General features: G+C 38.8%; 1 protein-coding gene across 1 annotated transcript in view; it reads left to right on the forward strand.

Annotated features, from left to right (window-relative positions):
- Positions 1–23,609, forward strand: part of Necab1 (N-terminal EF-hand calcium binding protein 1) — a 188,028-nt gene that overhangs the window by 67,993 nt on the left and 96,426 nt on the right. The window contains exons 4-5 of the mRNA XM_032905585.1: positions 2,149–2,174; positions 8,869–8,966. Of these exons, the coding sequence (XP_032761476.1) occupies positions 2,149–2,174; positions 8,869–8,966 (124 nt within the window). The remainder of the gene's footprint in view (positions 1–2,148; positions 2,175–8,868; positions 8,967–23,609) is intronic.

Below are 23,609 nucleotides of genomic sequence, written 5' to 3' on the forward strand. Positions count from 1 at the left end.
GTAGTTCCTTGGAGTGATTCCAATCTTTGTTGTCAGTAGTGCAGTTCACTAGCAAAACACCAAACACGAATCAGCATTAGTGGCTCAATCCAGAACAAAGTGCTATGCTCCGCCAATCGGTACAAGTCCACCGAAGTGGCAAAAAGCAGTCAGAAGTTCTTTGGTGCATTTCTCTCTACAAAGTCATGACAAGTGAAGATCAGAGAAGAAAGCGAGGAAATCCAACACAAGAGTGTCATCAGTTGGGCTGGGGATTTAGCTCCGGTAGACTTACCTAGGAAGAAGTGGTCCCCATCGAAAAAAAAAAAAGAAAAAAAAAAAAAAAAGAAAAGAAAAAAGAAAAGAAAACATAAGAGTGTCATCAGTGAAGACCAGCTTCAGTGAAGCCCAATGAAGACCAGCAAGGCCAACTAATGCCAGAGTGTCATCCACTGTCTGTGGGGTTATAGTTATACTCTTTCCAAAGATGGTGTGTCCTCTCAAGGATTAACTCCAGCAAAACATCACATGCCCTTTCACCATGCAGCTTCCAGAGAAACACTACATGTCCATTCTCAACGAAACATCTTCTCGTGTGTCTACTTCAGCAAAACATCCTCTCATAAGTCAATTTCCGGAAGAACACCAATGACACAACTGGCTCTCTGGTAAAACCAGAAATTTCCACTTCACATAACACTTGTTTATCTACTTTTTCTACTTATATGTAACCTTTGAATTTTAGCATAATTGTAGTACCCTGCCATACATTCTTAGATTCCTCAGTCAAGTTCTCCAGTTCTCCCAAATCAGCTGATTAATTATAATTTACTTATTTGCTATATGAGTCTACCTCTTTCTGTGTGTTTAAAACATCATCTCACTATGTAGTTTTGGCTGTCCCGAAACTCCCTATGTACACCAGATTGGACTTGATTAGACAGAGATCTGCCTGCCTCTGCCTCCTGAGTGCTTGAACTAAAGTTATGTGCCATCTCGTCTAAACTATGAGTCTACTATTGAGTTGAGCTCCAAGAGACTAGAAATCTCAAATATTCATTTTGAATGAATTGAATCTATTGCAACCTCAGGTATCAGTGGCAGTTAGAATAATGTCTAACATGTCGCAACACATGTTCATAGAATAAACAAATGAGTAACGAGGCACCCACACCAAAACCAAAACAACAAACCCTACATAATCTGTCAGGTAGCAAGCTAATTTAAAAAAACATGCATTGAAATATCAAAATATCCAAATATAAGATAGAATATTCAGTGTCACATAATAAAATTTAAATCAGTTACATAATAAGGAATGATAGGGCTGGTTATGAAATACTGTGACAGTGTCTTAACTGTCTGGTATCCCTTCCTATAACCTAAAGGAAGACTTCCCTATGAAGTCTTTGAAATTTAACAATGTGACAAGTGCATATTCTAAGAGTTTTCAAACTCTTGTTCTTAGTTAATCATCATGTATTTTAGATCTTTAAAAGGTATGTCTCTAGTCCTCTTCATTTAAAAAACAGGAATTACAATTATGTTATTGTTAAATTCTCATTTATCATTGCTAATATTTTTATACTTCTCATTTCTCTCAAAACCTGATTAGTTATAATGATCTACTGACTAATAAGTATCCAAGATCGCAGAGTCAGTAAATTATAGAGTCAAGATTTGGGCCCAAGCATCCTGGCCCCAGGGCTAATGTTCTTTCCTACTGTAGGTTATTTTTCTAGTATGCTGAAAGAAAAAACACAAATACAAAATTATTTGTTCAAGACAGACTCTGATATGATTATTAATAATCTGCAACTACTTTACAATGTAAAGTGGAGAAGAGAACTATCTAGCCACATACATTTATTAAACAATTATGTGAATTGGAGAGTAACTGTATTTAAATGTTTAGAAAGTTCAAGGAAAGGCTAGGAGTAATCACTTGCATAGCGTATATGAGGTGATTGACTAGAGTATCTTTTCATATCTCTACCTCGGGGTCTTCAGTCCAAGGTCATGGTCATGGCATTATTCTTCTGACAGTAGTATATAATATTTACTAACGTTTTATCCAAGTATTTGAATTTATCAATTCTCAGCACTGGAGAAAAGATAAATGAAAAAAATGTTATCAAAGAAATAATACCTTTCTTTCTCTCTTTTCAGCAATCTTGACACAGAAGAACTATGTGGTAAGTATCTTTAAGACTAATCAAAGTGTTGCTAGTTTGATTTAGGAAGGGGGAAGATGTGATGTGATATTTCTCACACTTTGGAGTTAAAAGTCCTGGAGTAGGGAGTTTAAAGCATGAGTCTGAGTCACCGGGGATTTTTCTGTATCCTTGAATTTGGCTCCCATGTGCATGGTTCTTAAACAGTTGGACCTAGTTAATTTGCTTGTGAATAGACAATTGGGATTGCGCAATGGTTTTATAGAAAGCTTAGTCTTCGCTAGCTTAATGTGACTTCTCCATTTGCTTTATTATCGTTGTGCAGTCTTTAAGTTGTATCCTTGACATATAAAAATAACATTGTTCCGTATCTGTGCAATCATTCTAGAGACTTAAATGCACTTTTAAAAAAAGAGAAAAGCACAAGTGCAGAAAGAAAATATTCTCGAATGCTTAGTCTGCCAGCCTTTTCATTTAGCTCTGTTATTTTTGTGGTTGGGAACAGAAATCAGAGATTAAAAATGTGGGAAAGTAAATGATCTGAACTTTATTTGGTATGAGAGCAGAGCATTATGAAACTACTAAACTTGAAATATATATATACATATAATATATATGAATATGGAAAGTTTTATATTTTGCATTTTAAGATAAATATGTTAGATAAAACCTTTGCACAGTATGATTTTATTGTCTAGGCAGCCTGAAACATTTAGATAGTTTAAAGAAAACATTTTCTAGGACTTCTCATTGAAATCACAAATGTTTCCTAGCTACTGTAGAAATTTTACAATTTTAGAGCTCAACTGCAGTCATCCAAATGGACGTTTTATGTTATTTAGGATTGGTTAGCTTCTGTTTCGTCAACCTGGCAGATCAACATTGAAAGATTTCGTCAGGATAAAATGTCACATTGTAGTTTCAAGGCAGTAACTAAGCAAAACAAATAATACTTACAGGTCAGGAGGTTTCAGTCTCAGTGGCCATTAAACACTACGCTTCCCAAATAATACCTGCACAATGTCCCTCCCTGTTCAGGGACAAGAATCCAACTGAAGAAACTAGATCTTGTTCATAAAGAAGGCATTTTGGCATCCCAGAAGGTTAGGCTTTTGTGACATTTGGGGAACCCTGCCATGTCTTCACACACAGTCACAGGGGGCTCCCACTCTGCATGGCAATTACTGTGCTAAGCAGACAAAGGGGTTTCCATAGACATGACATTAAAATGTGTGGTAAACCTCAAAGCCGTTGAAGGTCAAGCTCTAGTCCATCCTTCTGTGTAGACAGCCCCCACTCAAGCTGTGGTCCATCCTTCTGTGTAGACAGTCCCCACTCAAGCTGTAGCCCATCCTCCTGTGTAGACAGTCCCCACTCAAGCTGTAGTCCATCCTCCTGTGTAGACAACCCCTTCCGTTGAAAGGTGAGATATTCAGGAGGGTTAAGACAACCACGTAGATCATTTTGTGAAGGGAGAGACCTGTCTCTTTCAGATGTCTAGGTACAGCACACCAAAGTAACCATTCCCTCCAATTGTTCAGGTAATTCCTTTTATATTCGATTGACTTTGCCTGAGTAAGATGAGCCAAGTGAAAGAAAAACCATTATTATTAATAAGTCTTAAGACAAAAACATTTAGTGGCTCCTCTCCAATTACTCTGCTGTTTATCTGTCCTTAAGGCATATCTTACAAGTCTCTGTCAGCTCCTAAAACTACCAAATGTTAAAGCACAACAGTGAGTTTTCACTTAATCATCTGTCCTTGATTCTGCTTGCATTTCTCTACAATAACAAAACTTGATTGGTCCTGTACCCTGTATGTACTGGAGAATTAGAATGCTGCCCTTCCTCACAGTGTGTAGCAAGGGAATCATTGGGCTTTGATAACAGAATTTATTTATATTTTTAAATCCAGTGCTTATATTCATGATCGTGTTATAATACTCTGCTCTACTCTAGAATATGTATTTTTATTTCTAAATTGCAGCTTCATTTCCCATTATTTTGTGAATATAAAATATTTAAGTTGGATTTTAATCACAGCCAACGTTTCAGTGCCGGCAAGTGAAATATGTCAGGTCACATCTCATACAAGTTTCCTGTCAGTGTGGGAGGGGTGAGGCTTGATTGACATAGAAAGGAGATTTCATACACTTTCTCCTAGAAACCAATTACAGATTCTAGGTACCTAGATGCTAGCTTTATTAAGCTTTTGTTTTATTCATCAGTTAATTCAATTATGGAACTAAAATTCAAAATCTATTAAAATATTACTTTAAAATATCTTTGCAGTCTAATTTATGAGAATAATATTTGAATAATATTTTAATTAATAATGTTCTACCATGTGGGTATACCAAGTGAAACACCACTGGTGAATTTTGATTATGTATGTTTCTTCAAAGTGCATTTTTCTTTTAAGGGTTTTCTGGTCTACTCACCCACAGTAATCAACCAATTACCTTAGAATAATCATTTCTGGACATATCTGTCTGATTGTATCCTTCAGATTACAGGGGTTTAAACATTATCTCTCATCTCATTTACTTCCTTTTCTGCCTGGTTTACAAGCACAGAGGTGTTAGCAAGGTACTCACAATGGAAGCCATTTACGCACAAGAGAATGCTTTCTGAGACAATTTTCTACTCTGATGCATTAGCCGTGGGTCCTTTTGTTCTTATACCAGACCTACCTTGGAAGTCACAAAATAAAATGGAAAACAGCACTACTAATACCATGCAGTGGGGAATGGAGAAACCAACCTCTTGTTTTGTTAGTGAGGGTGTCATGCAGACTCTGCATGGGAAGATAATTCGCTTTGTGGAAATGATGTTCTTAAAGTATCTGTTTATGAATTGCATTCTATTCTTCCATTGATGCATCCAGCCAGTGTCAGGACTGCTTTTCAAAAGTCCTTCACATCAACTGAGAAAAACTGATTCTAAGTTTCCTATAAATGCTGTATGACTACTTTTTCTGCAAATCCACGGAAATGCAAATCCATTGTGTATTTCAATAAAAGTAGGTTCTATTTTCTCTTGTTACCCAAAGACAAGTGTTTCAATATCTGTTCCAAACCTACATTTCTCCAATGATATCAAGTAATGGCAAAGGCAAAAGCAAAATTCTGACATTGTGATTTAATAAATAAATAGGAGTTGTAGTGACAGGAATATGACATTACTCCAAGTCTAGCCATTTTCTACTCTTCCACTCATTCCACTCATTGGCTGATTCATGTTCCTTAGTCTATGATGAAATCCCTCCTGACAATGATCCTTATCCTTGTCTCTTTTTTTTTTTTTCATATATAATTTTTTTATTTTTTTTTATTATTATTAACTTGCGTCTTTCTTATATACATTTCAAGTGTTATTCCCTTTCGGTTTCGGGCAAACATCCCCTCCCCCTCCCTTCCTTATGGGTGTTCCCTCCCAACCCTCCCCCATTGCTGCCCTCTCCCCAACAGTCTAGTTCACTAGGGGTTCAGTCTTAGCAGGACCCAGGGCCCCCCTTCCACTGGTGCTCTTACTAGGATATTCATTGCAACCTACGAGGTCAGAGTCCAGGGTCAGTCCATGTATAGTCTTTGGGTAGTGGCTTAGTCCCTGGAAGCTCTGGTTGGTTGGCATTGCTGTACATATGGGGTCTCGAGCTGCTTCAAGCTCTTCCAGTTCTTTCTCTGATTCCTTCAACAGGGGTCCTGTTCTCAGTTCAGTGGTTTCCTGCTGGCATACGCCTCTGTATTTGCTGTATTCTGGCTGTGTCTCTCAGGAGCGATCTGCATTCACATTTTGATCATCCGTCTTGAGTTTCATTTGTTCTAGGCATCTAGGGTAATTCAAGCATTTGGGCTAATAGCCACTTATCAATGAGTACATACCATGTATGTCTTTCTGTGATTGGGTTAGCTCACTCAGGATGATAGTTTCCAGTTCCAACCATTTGCCTACTAATTTCACAAAGTCATTGTTTTTGATAGCTGAGTAATATTCCATTGTGTAGATGTACCACATTTTCTGTAGCCATTCCTCTGTTGAAGGGCATCTGGGTTCTTTCCAGCTTCTGGCTATTATAAATAAGGCTACGATGGACATAGTGGAGCACGTGTCTTTTTTATATGTTGGGGCATCTTTTGGGTATATGCCCAGGAGAGGTATAGCTGGATCCTCAGGCAGTTCAATGTCCAATTTTCTGAGGAACCTCCAGACTGATTTCCAGAATGGTTGTAGCAGTCTGCAACCCCACCAACAATGGAGGGAGTGTTCCTTTCTCCACATCCTCGCCAGCATTTGCTGTCACCTGAGTTTTTGATCTTAGCCATTCTCACTGGTGTGAGGTGAAATCTCAGGGTTGTTTTGATTTGCATTTCCCTTATGACTAACGATGTTGAACATTTCTTTAGGTGTTTCTCAGCCATTCGGCATTCCTCAGCTGTGGATTCTCTGTTTAGCTCTGAACCCCATTTTTAATAGGGTTATTTGTCTCCCCTGCTGTCTAACTTCTTCAGTTCTTTGTATATTTTGGATATAAGCCCTCTATCTGTTGTAGGATTGGTAAAGATCTTTTCCCAATCTGTTGGTTGCCTATTTTGTCCTAACACAGTGTCCTTTGCCTTACAGAAGCTTTGCAGTTTTATGAGATCCCATTTGTCGATTCTTGATCTTAGAGCATAAGCCATGGGTGTTTTTGTTCAGGAAATTTTTTTCCAGTGCCCATGTGTTCCAAATGCTTCCCTAGTTTTTTCTTCTATTAGTTTGAGTGTATCTGGTTTGATGTGGAGGTCCTTGATCCACTTGGACTTAAGCTTTGTACAGGGTGATAAGCATGGATCGATCTGCATTCTTCTACATGTTGACCTCCAGTTGAACCAGCACCATTTGCTGAAAATGCTATCTTTTTTCCATTGGATGGTTTTGGCTCCTTTGTCAAAAATCAAGTGACCATAGGTGTGTGGGTTCATTTCTGGGTCTTCAATTCTGTTCCATTGGTCTATCTGTCTGTCTCTGTACCAATACCATGCAGTTTTTATCACTATTGCTCTGTAATACTGCTTGAGATCTGGGATAGTGATTCCCCTGAAGTCCTTTTTTATTGTTGAGGATAGTTTTAGCTATCCTGGGTTTTTTGTTATTCAGATGAATTTGCAAATTGTTCTGTCTAACTCTTTGAAGAATTGGATTGGTATTTTGATGGGGATTGCATTGAATCTGTAGATCGCTTTTGGTAGAATGGCCATTTTACTATATTAATCCTGCCAATCCATGAGCATGGGAGATCTTTCCATCTTCTGAGATCTTCTTCAATTTCTTTCTTCAGAGTCTTGAAGTTCTTATTGTACAGATCTTTCCTTGCTTGGTTAAAAGTCACACCGAGGTACTTTATATTATTTGGATCTATTATGAAGGGTGTCATTTCCCTAATTTCTTTCTCGGCCTGTTTCTCTTTTGTGTAGAGGAAGGCTACTGATTTATTTGAGTTAATTTTATACCCAGCCACTTTGCTGAAGTTGTTTATCAGCTTTAGTAGTTCTATCCTTGTCTCTTGAAACCTCACTATCTCTCCCTAATCATCAACATCACATCCAGGTAAAGTCTTTGAGAAAAGCTGTAGGATTTCAACTTTTTTTTTTCCAAAATGTTTTACCTAACCATTGTACATAACCATCTTAAATTTAATTTTCATTTCATATTCTGCAGAAAATGTTGATTTCTAGTCCTTAACTCAAAACCCAATCTGATGTAGTAGATGAGTCTTTAATAATAATCTCAATTTCTAGGAAGTTCCTTGGAATGCTACTTCCCAGTCTTAAATGTACCTATAAATCATGTTGCTGTATGCCCCACTAATTGAAATCTGTATGTTAGTTTATATCATTTTAATATAATTCCTAAGTGTTATGGTATTATAGAAATATAATAATAAATAGTAGTTCATCAATAGATAGTTCACGGGAGTGATAAAGACTATTTACATAGTCAATAAAAGTTCTGCTCCTTCTAATATACAAAGTTATGTTACGATTGGATGTCCCTGAATCTAGAAATCTGAGGTCTGTAAATGAAGTTTCCCATTATCTGTATTACATTTCAACCAAGTTGAAATTATTTTGTGTTCCCTGTTTTCATCTTACTCATAATTTCCAAGGCATTACTCATTCCTAGAAATGAAAAAATGTGATAAACATGCCTTTTGCTCCATTGAAATAAATCTCTGAAGTCACGAGTTGCTTTTACACATGACAGAAGCATGCCCACGGGGAGAGCTGCAGCTGGCCTCCTTTTTGATTTGCAACATCAAACCTTGAGGAAAAGCTAAACTTCCTAAATGTTTCCTAGAAGAAACAAGAACATTTTTACATTTTTCCTCAAATTGCTATCTTAGTGGGATCTGTAATAATCTACTGATAAGAAGGACATTTTATTAACTCAACCTTGCCATCACACTCTGACTCATGTTCTCCCCCACCCCCTTTTTTGTAAGAAAGAACATTTTTGTGGGTAATTATAATCAGCTAGGTTTCTATTTTTTTCTGTTTTACTTTTCTGATAAAATTAGTATCTAGTTTCATTTGAAAGATTTTCAGTTATTATTCATGTAAGGCCAGCATTTGCTTACTAATTTATGAAGTAAATTATCAGTTGTTTATATGATTTTTGTTTTATGATTATATAAACCGCAATATAAATTTATTTTAATACTTTCATCTTCCAGAATATTTTTCTCAGCACTTGGGTGAATATGAGAATGTTCTGGCTGCACTTGAAGACCTGAATCTCTCCATCCTGAAAGCAATGGGCAAGACAAAGAAAGTAAGGCAGTGTCAATGGTTGCTCTCTAGAACAATATCTTCCTTGAAAAATATTTTCTTGAAACTCAAGTGTGTTTCTCAATTTATCACGAAAGTGCAGAGTGCTTCTATCAGTGATGGTTCATTTTTTTTATATTGACTATATTCTTTCCTCACAGTACATTCGCAAGTATTAACTGTGCACTGGATAATATTTTGTGCTGAGGATACAAAGATACCCAAAGCTATTCTGGAAATTCTTAATGTAGTGGTAATGCATGTACGTAAATACATCATTATGTAACAGAGAGGAACCAAGGATGGAAACTTAGTTCACACTGAAAGAGATATCTGAGGATTTAGAAATCAACTTCTTAGTTATTCGACAAGAGAGAGGTAACAGCACGTACAGTGTCAGAAATGGCCCAGGGCACGCAAAGAAATAAACATCAACAGTAAGCCTAAAAGTTTGGAAAAATAAGAGCTTGACACAATTGAAGATGAAGCTGGATTAGGGAAGGGCTATGTCTTCCACGATGTCACCAAAGCTAAGGATGTAAGCCTACATCCAAGATGCAAATAAGAGAGTATTTCCAGCAGAGATATGAAAGCTCATTTAGTCTTTTGGAAAGAGCACATGATAATCAGTGTGTAATTGAGACAAGAATTCGAGGGCACAGAATCAGGAAGGTGGATAAGAAGGCTGGTTAACCAGTTCTGGTGAGAGATGCTTGTATTTGAAGGACAAATTGAGGGTAAATACCAAGACTAGAAAGAAGCGTGCACTTGTGTTTGCCACAATACCTGTAGAATTTGGAGAAATATAGAATCCCATGGGATGAGGGAGGGGAATGTTTAGAGATAAATCTAATCGTTAGCTTGGTTACTTGGGTAGTGACTTTACCAAGACAGAATGTTGAAAGAAAACCAAGTGTAGGAATGTAACAGGATAAGCTTTTATTGACTCTACACTCCCTGAGTGGTGTCTAAAAGAAGACAATTAAACCATTGGAGAAAGAAATCTATTTCTCGTAAGTAACATCTAGTGCTGGAGTTGCAATAAGAGTTGAATGGTGTCATCTAGACACAGGGGCGTAACTAAAATAAGGAGAGAATCTAACCTCGTCCAATAAGAGCACAGCTTTTGATGGTGATCGGAAGAGAAGGATCCAGGAAGGCTGGGGATGGGGTGGGACGTTTTAAGACAAGCCAGGAACTCGCAATGTTTACGAGTAGAAGAAAAATATTTTAAACTGCAGCGAGTAATTAAATATTGACTGCTATGTAGAAATTAAGAGGTGAGAATTAAATTTTTAACTGTCTGTGAATCAAGTGACACATTAGTATTTAAAAGGCAGGGCAGGTAAGATGTTTTTTAAAGCATACCCAGAATTTCTGAATAAAGACAACAAATTTATACAACTGGAGAAACCACATGAAAAAGCATCTTCAAAATTCAGATGCTTACAGGAAACAGCAAAGTAGTTGTGGGACAGGGCAAGCTCCAGACAGAAGGGGCACTGAGCACCTTGATGCACTGGGGAAAAAGCCACAGGTTTAAGCAGGGAAGGTAAAGCTAAGGAATCTGTGGTGGCAGCTGCCACAACAGGGAGAGTAGTGGTTGGGCTGACACAGAGTGATTTGCTGGGAATTTATGTAAGAAGCACTTGGATCCTGAGATTCCCATCCTCTGCTTGTACAACAAAGACTTGTAGTCAAGCAAGGTTGGAATTTATAGTCATTTCAAGGGCATAATATTAGATATGGTCTGGGCCATACTAGACATAGGTGACAGATTAATTAAAAGTTTGCATCATAAATGAAAATGCGTCCAGTTTTCTTCTCACTAAACTCTCTGAGTCTTGGCCCTATTTTCTCCAGGCAGACAGGAAGACTCTTCTTTCAAAAATGCCAACAGTACAGAATGACAAAACTGAAGAGTCATGAAGGGTACAGTCTGGAAAGATTTCCTGTCCTCTAATACTGACCAACTTGTTCCTGATCCACCTACTGCTAAAGATGCAACCTGTGGAGAGGACTCACCAGACTTCTTATAGAGGGCCGAGATGCAACTAGGAGGGAAAGAAAAAAAAAAGACAGAAAAGAGTCAACACAGGAATTATGCAGGAAAATCACATTTTTGAAAGCATTAATCCCCAACCCCAGCAATGAGCAGAGAGATACTTTGTTGGTGATGCTGTTCTTATATCAGTCAGGGGCAGAGGGGAAGGCAGTATATCTTCATCCGAGCTTGATGCCTGGGTGGGTAAAGCTGTTTTATGCCTGGGGCATTTAAAAATCAAATCAAATTAAATGAAATCCAGGCAGCACAGCATGAGAGGAGAAAGACAGACCTGTGTTCTGCCATGATACATGGTGCAGGCAGGGAAAGAAGATGTTCATAGACCTGCCCTCCACCCTTCAGCACAGATTCGCTATAGACAAACAGAGCCCCGCCCACCACCAGACAATACACACACACTCTCTCTCTCACACACACACACACACACACACACACACACACACCAAATCATAGAAACATCTCATCATGGAAGCTGTAATATGTCACAGTGTGCCTCACAGTACATTCCTCTGTCCACACATCTTTACTTGCAACTGTCCCTTGCAATGAGTCAGTAGTCTGGTTCGAGATCTCTGGATTTTGTGATACCATCGATATTGGATGCTCACTGGGACTCCTCCTTATGATTTTGTTATTGCTCTCTATCCTGGAGACCCTACTGCTTTGGATCAACAGGACTGACCCTTTCTTGCTTCCCAACTGTTCAAAAAACGATGTAGATTATTGGGTGGGTCAACTCGGCGCCCTCAATCTGGGTCTATATAGTAGCTGTGATGGTCAGCCCATGGGCTTCCCTTATGGGAACCACCATGTTGAGCTCTTTAGCACGGCTGCAGCTAGGCCACTCAGTGCTGCTATGGACAGGAGGCAGGGTCAGCTCTCCTTCCTACTCTCCCATACTCCCCACTGTGCCCTCAGGGTTGGCTCATTCCCCCTCCCCCATCCAGTATGCCCCACCCCACACAGCACCAGAGCCAGTTAACTTTTGCCCTTGGTTAGTTTATCTCCAAACACGGTCATTTTAAAATCTATGATGGGCCTCCTACTGTAGGCTACTTAAAAGGTTCCAACAAGAAGTTGCCAAGTTCAGTGCTTGCCTAGGAAACACACTACAGCTAGCCTAAGCAACATAGCAAATCCCTGGCTCAAAAATACTAAGGAATAGAAAAAGGGTGCGGTTAGGGTGTATCTCTAGAGCACTTGTTTATAGAGCAATTGAACCATGAGGTCATAAGTTCGGTTCCCAGTACTACAAATAAATGAACAAAAATCTGTTTGACATATATTGTGCTTTGAATGTGGAATATGCCCCAGGATTATGTGTTTGAACATTTAATTCCCAGGTGACTTCGCTGCTTTGGAAAGTGGTAGCAGTTTTAGGAGGTAAAGTCAGCCTGGAGACGTTGGCCAAGGTGGGGCAGACCTTGAGGTTTTCTAGCCCTGTTCCACTTCCTGTCTGCTCTTCACTTCTTGTTCTGCCAAGATACAAAAAGGCAAAGAGCCCCAGCGGCTCACTTCAGACACTGTGAAGCTACCCACCACTGTGCTTTCTCCTGCATGGCAGACAGTATCTGTTCAACCTGTGAGTCCAAATAGAACCATTCTCTCATAAGTCGATTCCTATTAGATAGGTAGAGCAGTGAGAAAATCGGCTAACACAAAGTGCCTTTCCTCTTCATTCTTTAGGTCTCATCTTTAGTGGCCTCATTAAAATCTTGTCTTGCTACCCTGTCTACAAAGTTTCACCTCCGTTACCAGATCCACTTGTTTGTGGCTATTGACCATCACAATGAATAATTTTGAGTAACTATGTAATTAAAAATGTTTCTGCAGAAAACAAAAGCAATGTCTTTATTTGTTTATTTATTTTACTTGACACAGTTGCTCTAAGCCCTGGAAAGATCCTCACAATTGAAATTTTCTTCCAGTATTAAATAAATGTAGTTAAAGGAGCATCCATACAGTAAAAAAGCTAAAAACTTCAATTCCTTGCAGAAAAATAAAAGACTGAACCCCCAGTGAACAGGATTGTTGGGGGGAGGATGGGGAGGGGAACACCAATATAGAAGGGGAGGGGGAAGACTAGGGGGATGTTGGCCTGGAAACCGGGAAAGGGAATAACAATTGAAATGTAAATAAGAAATACCCAATTTAGTAAAGATGGAGAAAAAAAAAGATTCTAAGTTCTAGAAGCTTTCAAAGTTGTTTTTTTAAATAGGAGGGTAAAATGAGCATATAATCTTTTGTTATTTTTATACAAGCATGCACTAAAATCCTGTTCTTTTTCTTGTGTTAATACAATGAAACCTTGTGACATTTAAAGCAAAGCCAAACTTTTATTTTCATCTCTTAAGTAGAATTTTTTTTGACAGTGACCCTTAACCCGTGTTTCATTTATGTAATACTGCTTAATCTATGAAAACATCTTTTTCTAAAAGAAAAAGTGAAACAGTAGAAAATAAAATTAGACATCATATCTTAGTATGGTAGCTTAAAGATGGGTATGAAAGGCAGACATCCCAACACCTTTCAAGGCCCTGGCGAACCGTTATCTCCCCTGTGTTGCCAGCGTGGAGAAGTCGGCTAACTGACAGCCAGCATTTCTCTTTTAGAAGCCCGGTATATTTTTATCCAGATGAAAAAATCCTGCCTCCGTGGGAAGGGCTGACATTCCAGGCTTTTAAGAAAAGTGAACTACAAGTCATTTGTGGTATCTTCACTGGCAGTAAATCTGCTTGCCATATCAGAGAAGAGATAAATGGGTTCTGACTATTTAACTCAAGACCCCCAACCCCAGGAAGTGAGTCAGGACAGATACACTGTACCATGGCCACTGTAGAATTATGATGAAGCCAAAGTTTGTCATGTGTTGGTATTGATAACGCTTAGGAGGTTCTTCAAAGCTAAAATGAAGAATAAGAGTTTTTAAACCCTACCTTTTTCTAATTTTTCATTTAGAAATCAATTTTAAGCAAGGATATCTTTTTTTTATCTTTATTAACTTGAATATTTCTTATTTACATTTCGATTGTTATTCCCCTTCCCAGTTTCCGGGCCAACATCCCCCTAACCCCTACCCCTCCTCTTCTATATGGGCTTCCCCTCCCCATCCTCCCCCCATTAACACCCTCCCCCCAACAATCACTTTCACTAGGTGTTCAGTCTTGACAGGACCAAGGGCTTCCCCTTCCACTGGTGCTCTTACTAGGATATTCATTGCTACCTATGAGGTTGGAGCCCAGGGTCAGTCCATGTATAGTCTTTAGGTAGTGGCTTAGTCCCTGGAAGCTCTGGTTGGTTGGCATTGTTGTTCATATGGGGTCTCGAGGCCCCTTCAAGCTCTTCCAGTCCTTTCTCTGATTCCTTCAACGGGGTCGTTCTCGGTTAGTGGTTTGCTGCTGGCATTCGCCTATGTATTAAGCAAGGATATCTTACAGTATATCTTTACTATTTGGGGCTATGAGTCTTGGTTTCTAGAAGAGTCGGACCTCTGTCATTCTTGGTTCTTATATCTGCCTTTAGGATTCGCTTTCTCTAGCAACTCTGGACACCTTTACTTCAAACTTTCCCTACTTCTGGTATTCCGATTTCCCTAGTACTTAGCATCTGAGCTTCTCTGAGACATGTGTTTCTCTCAATATTTAAATATTATGATGTATTCTGAGTTTTATTATCAGTACAAAAATGAATAAATATTCATGATTCTAAGATTTATCATAAAAAAATACCGCTCTTTTCAGGCAAAATAGGACTGAAGCGGTGCGTCAAATACTGAAGTTCCTTTAGGTTCACAGGAGACAGGCATGTCCATCCTTCGTTGTTGTGACCATTTACATGGGTTAGAGTAAAATGGAAGTTAATTCTTGGACTTTATGGTAAAATAATTTCCAAACAGCTTATTGGACAACCCATTGGTTCCTCCCTCTTTTTCATGCAAATTGGTGTAGTAAGGAGGCCATGGGAAACAAGGTAGAAGGGTCTCAAGGCCACAGATTGAGTGCAGGAAGAGAAGCTCTGACCCAGGTCTAAGCTTTAGGACCTTCTGTGCAGACTTCTGCCCAGTAGTTGGCAAAAGGTAACACTAAGCTATTCAATTAAATTGTATATGGCACAGTCCTTTCATTGGAGGCCTTTGCCAACCTGAAAAAGTGCATAACTGCTGACCCAAAAACTAAGCAGTTCTTGGCAGAAGACCCCACTACCTGGCACTGGACAAAGGGGAACAAACCTGAGGTGAGCAAACAAATGTGAGGTGATGCGAAGGTGAGAAGAGTGTTGAACTTACTGATACCATTTATGAGGAGACCTGGGTAATTAATCCATGCAGAGCATCTGCAAGGCAATGGCTGGGAGGGTAGAGAACAGAGCTCATAGCCAAGGCTGGGCTGCCTCGGGACTTGGATTGCCTCTCCTTTGGTAACCCTGGCACTTTCTCGCCACTGATGAAGCCAGCCCCTATTCTGGTGGCTGATGTGACTTAGTATAGTCAAGTTACCAGATGAATGCTACTGGTTCATCTTTGCTGCCAACACAGTGTTTGAGTGCCTATGAGGAAGATGGAGAGGAGGGTGTAGGCTGACGTCATCATGTAGGTAAAGGCAGGTATAAGATAAAATGAGGCCTGTCATTGGATAAGAAGAAAGGGAGGCAGGTGTTGTGGTATAATATAAAATAGGTTTTTTTATCCTGCATTAGTGCTGGTACCGTAGGGCCACGTGGCATCTGTGGCATATTTTCATCTCAGTCAACAAAGCGTCTCACCTGCTAAGCTCCATCCCGTCTCACACTGCCAATGGCTACTCTCTGAGCCTAGAAGAAATCTCTCTACCATCTAGTTCCCAAAGCAGGTTGCCACCACGCCAGGCATGCACATCCCAATTCTGTGGTGGGCCCAGTGTGTCTCCCCACCACACACTCTCTTCAACTTAATTAAGTCGCCACATGAAAAACACACCACACAATAACCTCTGATCCAATTGATAAGATATAATTGCCCATCTAAACAGCACAAAATCCTATACACATCTACCTCTTAAAAATAGTCATAACAACCTGTAAATGTGCAGACAGAAATATTAACATCCGCACCCACTTAAGACAGCTTATAACTGCCTACGTTCTAGGGGTCCCAGTACCCACTTCTAGCTGCACAGGCATCTTTACACAGGGGGCACACATACAGACAAGCAGATACACATGCATATGTTCAAATATACTTAGAAACAATGGGGCTTAGGAAAAAAAATAGACAAATCAGCCTTTACATAGTTATTTAGAGTTTTCAGTATTCTTTAATGTGCATCACTCTTTTCTCTTCTTTATAATTAATTTTTATTTATTTTTTGATTTCTTTATAAATTTATTTTTCTTGGACACTATATGTATTTACATTTCAAATGTTATCCTCTTTCTCCTCTCTCCCATACCCCTTTTCCCCCTTAAGCTGCTACTGTGAGGGTTTCTCCCATTCCCACCCCCCCACTCCAACCTCAACGCCCTGGCATTACCCTACATTGGGGAAACAAACCTTCATGGGACCAAGGGCTTTTCCTCCCATTGATTCCAGACAATGCCATTCTCTGTCACATATGTGGTTGGAGTCATGAGTCCCTGCATATGTACTCTTTGGTTGGTGGTTTACTCCGTGGGAGCTCTGGTGGGGTTTGGTTGGTTGATATTGTTGTTCTTCCAATGGTGTTGCAAACCCCTTCAGCTCCTTCAGAATTTTCTCTAACTCCTCATTTGTGGTTCCCCTTGCTCAGTCCAACGGTTAGCTGCAACCATTCTCATCTGTATCAGTAGAGCTCTGGCAGAGCCTCTCTGGAGACACCCATATCTGGCTCCTGTCAGCAAGCACTTCTTGGCATAAGGAATAGTGACTGAGTTTGGGGGCAGCATATCGGATGGATCTCCAAGTGGGGCAGTTTCTTCACTTCCAGCTCTACTCTTTGTCCCTGTATTTCCTATGAGTATTTTGTTCCCCCAATCTAAGAAGGAATGAAGCATCCACATTTTGGCCTTCCTTTTTCTTGAGTTTCATATGATCTTTGAATTTTTTCTTTGGCATTCCAAGCTTTTGGGCTAATATCCACTTATCAGTGAGTGCATACCGTGTGTGTTCTTTTGTGACTGAGTTACCTCACATAGGATATTTTCTAGTTCCATTTATTTGCCTATGAATTTTATGTAGTAATTGTTTTAATAGCTGAGTAGTACTCCATTGTGTAGATGTACCACATTTTCTGTATCCATTCCTCTGTTGAAAGACATCTGGGTTCTTTCCAGCTTCTGGCTATTATAAATAAGGCTGCTGTGAACATAGTCGAGCATGTGTCCTTGTTATATGTTGGGGCATCTTTAGATATATACCCAGGAGTGGTATAGCTGGATCTTCAGGTAGTAATATGTTCAATTTTCTTGAGGAACCACCAGACTGATTTCAAGAGTGATTGTACCAGCTGGCAGTCCCGCCAACAATAGAGGAGTGTTCCTCTTTCCTCACATCCTCACCAGCATCTGCTGTCACCTGAGTTTTTGACATGAGCCATTCTCACTGGTATGAGGTAGAATCTCAGAGTTGTTTGATTTGCATTTCCCCACTGACTAAGAAAGTTGAACATTTCTTTAGGTACTTCTCAGCCATCCAATATTCCTCAGTTGAGAATTCTTTGTTTAGCTCTGTACCCCATTATTAAAAAGCGTTATTTGATTCTCTGGTGGCTAATTTTTTTGAGTTCGTTGTATATATTGGCTATTAGCCCTCTGTCAGACATAGAATTGGTAAAAATCTTTTCCCAATCTGTTGGTTGCTCTTTTGTCCTATTGACAGTATCCTTTGCATTACAAAAGCTTTGCAATTTTATGAGGTCCCATTTGTTGATTCTTGATCTTAGAGCATAAACTATTGGTCTTCCATTCAGGATAATTTCCCCTGTGCCTATGTGTTTGAGGCCCTTCCCCACTTTCTGTTCTATTAGTTTCAGAGTATGTGGTTTTATGTAGAAGTCCTTGATCCACTTGGACTTGAGCTATGTACAAGGAGAAAAGAATGAATCAATTTGTCTTCTACATGCTGACCTCCAGTTGAACCAACACCATTTGTTGAAAATGCAATCTCTTTACCAGTGGATGGTTTTAGCTCCTTTGTCAAAGGTTTGTGAATTCATTTTTGGGTCTTCAATTCTATTCCATTGAACTACCTGCCTGTCTTTGTACCAATACCATGCAGTTTTTATCACAATTGTTCTGTAGTATAGCTTGAGGTCAGGGATGGTGATTTTCCCAGAAGTTCTTTTACTGTTGAGAATAGTTTTCCCTATCTTGGTTTTTTTGTTATTCCAAATGAATGTGTAAATTGCTCTTTCTAACTCTGTGAAGAATTGAGTTGGAAGACAGATGAGGATTGCATTGAATCTGTAGATTGCTCTCAGAAAAGGGACCATTTTTACTATATTAATCCTGCCAATCCATGAGCATGGGAGATCTTTCCATCTTCTGAGATCTTCAATTCTTCAGAGACTTGAAGTTCCTGTCACACAGATCTTTCACTTGCTTGGTTAGAGTCACAGCAAGATATTTTATATTATTTGCAACTATTGTGAAGGGTGTAGTATCCCTAATTTCTTTCTCAGCCTGTTTATCCTTTGAGTAGAGGAAGGCTACTGATTTGTTTGAGTTAATTTTATACCCCAACACTTTGCTGAAGTTGTTTAACAGATTAAGTAGTTCTCTGGTGGAACTTTTGGGGTCACTTAAGTGTACTATCATATCTGCCAATAGTGATATTTTAACTTCTTTCTTTCCAATTTGTATCCCTTTGACCTCTTTTTGTGGTCTAATTGCTCTGGTTAGGATTTAAAGTACTATATTGAATAGGTAGGGAGATAATGCACAGCCTTGTCTAGTCCTTGATTTTAGTGGGATTGTTTCAAGTTTTTCTCCATTTAACTTGATGTTGGCTACGGTTTGCTGCATATTACTTTTACTATGTTTAGGTAAGGGCCTTGAATTCCTGATCTTCCCAAGACCTTTATCATAAAGGGGTGTCAAATTTTTGTCAAAATGCTTTCTCAGCATCTAATGAGATGATGATGTGGGTTTTTTCTTTGAGTTTGTTTATCTAGTGAATTACATTGATGGATTTCCATATACCGAAACATTTCTGCATCCCTGGGATGAAGCCTAATTGATCCTGATGGATGATCATTTTGATATGTTCTTGGATTCAGTTTTTGAGAATCTTATTGAGTATTTTGGCATCAATATTCATAAGGAAAATTGGTCTGAAGTTCTCTTTCTTTGTAGAGTTTTTGTGTTGTTTAGGTATGAGCCTAATTGTGACTTCATAGAACAAATTGGGTAGTGTGACTTCGTTTCTATTTTGTGGAATAGTTTAGAGAGTATTGGTAATAGGTCTTCTTGGAAGGTCTAATAGAATTATGCACTAAACCCATCAGGTCCTGGGTTTTTTTGATTTGTTTCATTTTGTTTTTGATTGGGAGACTTTTAATGACCCCTTCTATTTCTTTATGGGTTATGGGATGGTTTAGATGGTTTATCTGATCCTGATTTAACTTTGGCACCTGATAGCTGTATGGAAAATTGTTCATTTCATCCAGGTTTTCCAGTTTTGTTGAGTATAGGCTTTTGTAGTAGGATCTGATAATTTTTTTGAATTCCTCAGTTTCTGTTGTTATGTCTCCCATTTCATTTCTGATTTTATTTATTTGGATATACTCTCTGTGCCCTCTGGTTAGTCTGGCTAAGGGTTTATCCACCTTGTTGATTTTTTCAAAGAACCAACTCCAGGTTTTGTGGATTCTTTGTATAGTTCTTTTTGTTTCTACACAGTTGATTTCAGCCCTGAGTTTGAGTATTTCCTTCCTTCTACTCCTCGTGGGTAGATTCACTTCCTTTTGTTTTAGAGCTTTCAGGTGTGCTGTCAAGCTGCTAGTATATGTTCTCTCCAGGTTCTTTTTGGAGGCACTCAGACCTATGAGTTTTCCTCTTAACACTGCTTTCATTGTGTCCCAAAATTTTGGATATGCTGTGCCTTCGTTTTCTTTAAACTCTAAAAATCTTTACTTTTTTCTCTTTATTTCTTCCTTGACTAAGTTATCAATGAGTAGAGCATTGTTCAGCTTCCATATGTATGTGGGCTTTCTGTCATTTTTGTTGTTGTTGTTATTGAATACCAGCCTTAGTCCATGGTGATCTGATAGGATGCATGGGATTATCTTAATCTTCTTGTATCTGTTGAAGCCTGTTTTGTGACTAATTATATGGTCAATTTGGAGAAGGTACCATGAGGTGCTGAGAAGAAGGTATATTCTTTTGCTTTAAAATGAAATGTTCTATAGATATCTGTTAAATCTATTTGGTTCATAACTTCTGTTAGTTTCACAGTGTCTCTGTTTAGTTTCTGTTTCCATGAGTTGTTCTTTGATGAGTGTGGGGTGTTGAAGTCTCCCACTATTATTGTGTGAGGTACAATTTATGCTTTGAGCTTTAGTAAAGTTTCTTTTATGAATGTGTGCGCCCTTTGATTTGGAGCATGAATTTCAGAATTGAGAGTTCATTTTGGTAGATTTTTCTTTTAATGAGTATGAAGTGCCCTTCCTTAACTTTTTTGATAATTTTTGGTTGAAAGTCAATTTTATTCAATATTAGAATGGCTGCTCCAGCTTGTTTCTTTGGACTATTTGCGTGGAAATTTTTTTCTCAGCCTTTCACTCTGAGAAGTGTCTGTCTTTGTCACTGAGGTGTGTTTCCAGTATGCAGCAAAATGTTGGGTCCTGTTTATGCATCCAGTCTATGTCTTTTTATTGGGAAATTGAGTCCATTGATGTTGAGAGATATTAGGAACCAATGATTCCTGTTATTTTTTGTTGTTGGAAGTAGAATTATGATTTTGTGGCTATATTCTTTTGGGTTAGTTGAAATTAGATTTCTTTCTTGCTTTTTTTCTGGGCTGTAGTTTCCCTCCTTGTGTTGGAGTTTTCCATCTATTATTCTTTGTAGGGTTGGATTTGTGGAAAGATATTGTGTAAATTTGGTTTTCTCATGGGTTATCTTGGTTTCTCCATCTATGATAATTGAGAATTTTGCTGGATATGGTAGCCTGGGCTTGCATTTGTGTTCTCTTAGAGTCTGCATGATATCTGCCAAGCATCTTCTAGCTTTCATAGTCTCTGTTGGGAAGTCTGGTATAATTCTGATAGGTCTGCATTTATATGTTACTTGACCTTTTTCTCTTACTGCTTTTAATATTCTTTCTTTTTAGTGCATTTGTTGTTTTGACTATTATGTGACAGGAGGAATTTTGTTTCTGGCCCAATCTGGAGTTCTGTAGGCTTCTTGTATGCTTATGGGCATCTCTTTCTTTATGTTAGGGAAGTTTTCTTCTATAAGTTTGTTAAAGATATTTGCTGGCCCTTTAAGTTAGGAATCTTCACTCTCCTCTACACCTACTATCCTTAGGTTTGATCTTCTCATTGTGTCCTGGATTTTCTGGATGTTTGGGGTTAGGAGCTTTTTGCATTTTGCATTTTCTTTGACAGTTGTGTCAATATTTTCTATGATATCTTCTGACCATGAGATTCTTTCTTCTATCTCTTGTATTCTGTTGGTGACACTTGCATCTATGACTCTTGATCTCTTTCCTAGGTTTTCTATCACCAGGGTTTTCTCCTTTTGTGATTCTTTATTGTTTCCATTTCCATTTTTAGATCCTGGAAGGTTTTGTCCAATTTCTTCAACTGTTTGGTTGGTTTTTGTGTTTCCTCTTTGAGGGCTTTTACCTGTTTCCTGTGTTGTCCTGTATTTCTTTATGGGAGTTATTTATGTCCTTCTTAAAGTCCATCAACAACATCACTAGGTGTGATTTTAAATCAGAATCTTTCTTTTTCAGTGTGTTGGGGTATACAGGACTTACTGTGGTAGGAGAACTGGGTTCTGACAATGCCAAGTGTGCTTGGTTTCTGTTGCTTAGGTTCTTGTACTTTCCTCTCACCATCTGACTTTCTCTGGTGTTAGCTGATCTTGCTGTCTCTGACATTGCATTGGAACTCCTGTAAGCCTGTATGTCAGCTCTCCTGGCAGAATTTGTGTACTGAGAGCTCTCGCACAGGGTCTGCTCTGGGTGCAGTTGGAAACTGGAAAGATCCTATCCCAGACTACTCCTTGGTTCCTGTGTTCTGAGGACTCTGGGCAGGTCCCTCTGAGGAGAAGTGGTAGTCTTACCTGAGCTCTCAGCTGTGTCAGCACTCCTAGGAGACCATCTCTCTCCTGGCAGTATCTGGGTCCAGAGAGCTGTGGCACAGTATCACCTCTGAGTACAGACAGAAACCAGACGCTCATTCCTTCATCTTTTCACAACAAATGCCATGGCCACATCAGTAAATATTTTCACACACTAACTTTGTGTGAGATTCGACTATCTTGTTCCATTGACAAAACTGTGTCTGCTAACATAGCTGAAGAGCAGTTAACTTTCAGATACTTAACACATTTAAAAATGTGAAAATCCCAATCATCCTTTGTTTTTCTATTCTTAAGGTTTTCCCCTTCTGTTTTGCCATTGTTATATAAATTTTGTAGCTGGCTTTTACTCTTTACAAATGCATTTAATTAGAGTTGATAAAATTTGTACAAATCTCAAACTTTGTAATATTTCAAGAGAACCATTTATATTTCATCTGTGTACTTTTTAAAGTACATGCATGTCTTAGGGTTTTACTGTTGTGAACAGACACCATGACCAAGGCAACTCTTATAAGGACAATATTTAATTGGGGCTGGCTTACTGGTTCAGAAGTTCAGGTCATTATCATCAAAGCAGGAACACGACAACATCCAGGCAAGCATAGTACAGGAGGAAGTGAGAGTTCTATATCTGAAGGCTGCTAGCAGAATATTAGCTTCCAGGCAGTTCAGATGAGGGCATTAAACCCATGTCCACAGTGACACACCTACTCCAACAAGGCCATATCTTTTAATAGTGCCACTCTCTGGGCTGAGCATATACAAACCATCACAATGCATTTCTGTTTATTGAACCTGACTTTTCTCTCTTACTAAATTTTTATAGTAATTTACTATATAAAGTAATTTACTATATAAAGTAATTTACTATATAAATAAAGATTCAAATGATTTCTTAGATCAGTCCATAAAGCATTTCTATTTGGTCTCTCATGAACAGTGTTTTTGTGAATGACTTTCATAAGTGCCCTCAGCAACTTTGCTGGCCACTCTCTTGAGTAGATATGCCATCAGTGAAGAGGGGTTAGCTTCTTTTGTTACTGTTCTAGGCTTAATCCCTGAGATCTGTTGCCACCATAGCCCTGTGTGTCTTCCATGAAAACCAACTAGTCTCTACAGTCTTTCACTTCTTATGTCTTCCTCCACTTTGCTAATAAAAACTTTAAAATTGATGTGATGATTTGTATATCACTCAGCCCAGGGAGTGGCACTATTCGAAGGTGTGGTCACTGTGGCAATAGGCTTTAATATCCTCATCCTAGCTACCTTGAAATCAGTTTTCCACTAGCAGGTTTCAGATGAAGATATAGAACTCAGCTC

This window comes from Rattus rattus, chromosome 1 (assembly GCF_011064425.1).
Source record: "Rattus rattus isolate New Zealand chromosome 1, Rrattus_CSIRO_v1, whole genome shotgun sequence".
NCBI lineage: Eukaryota > Metazoa > Chordata > Mammalia > Rodentia > Muridae > Rattus > Rattus rattus.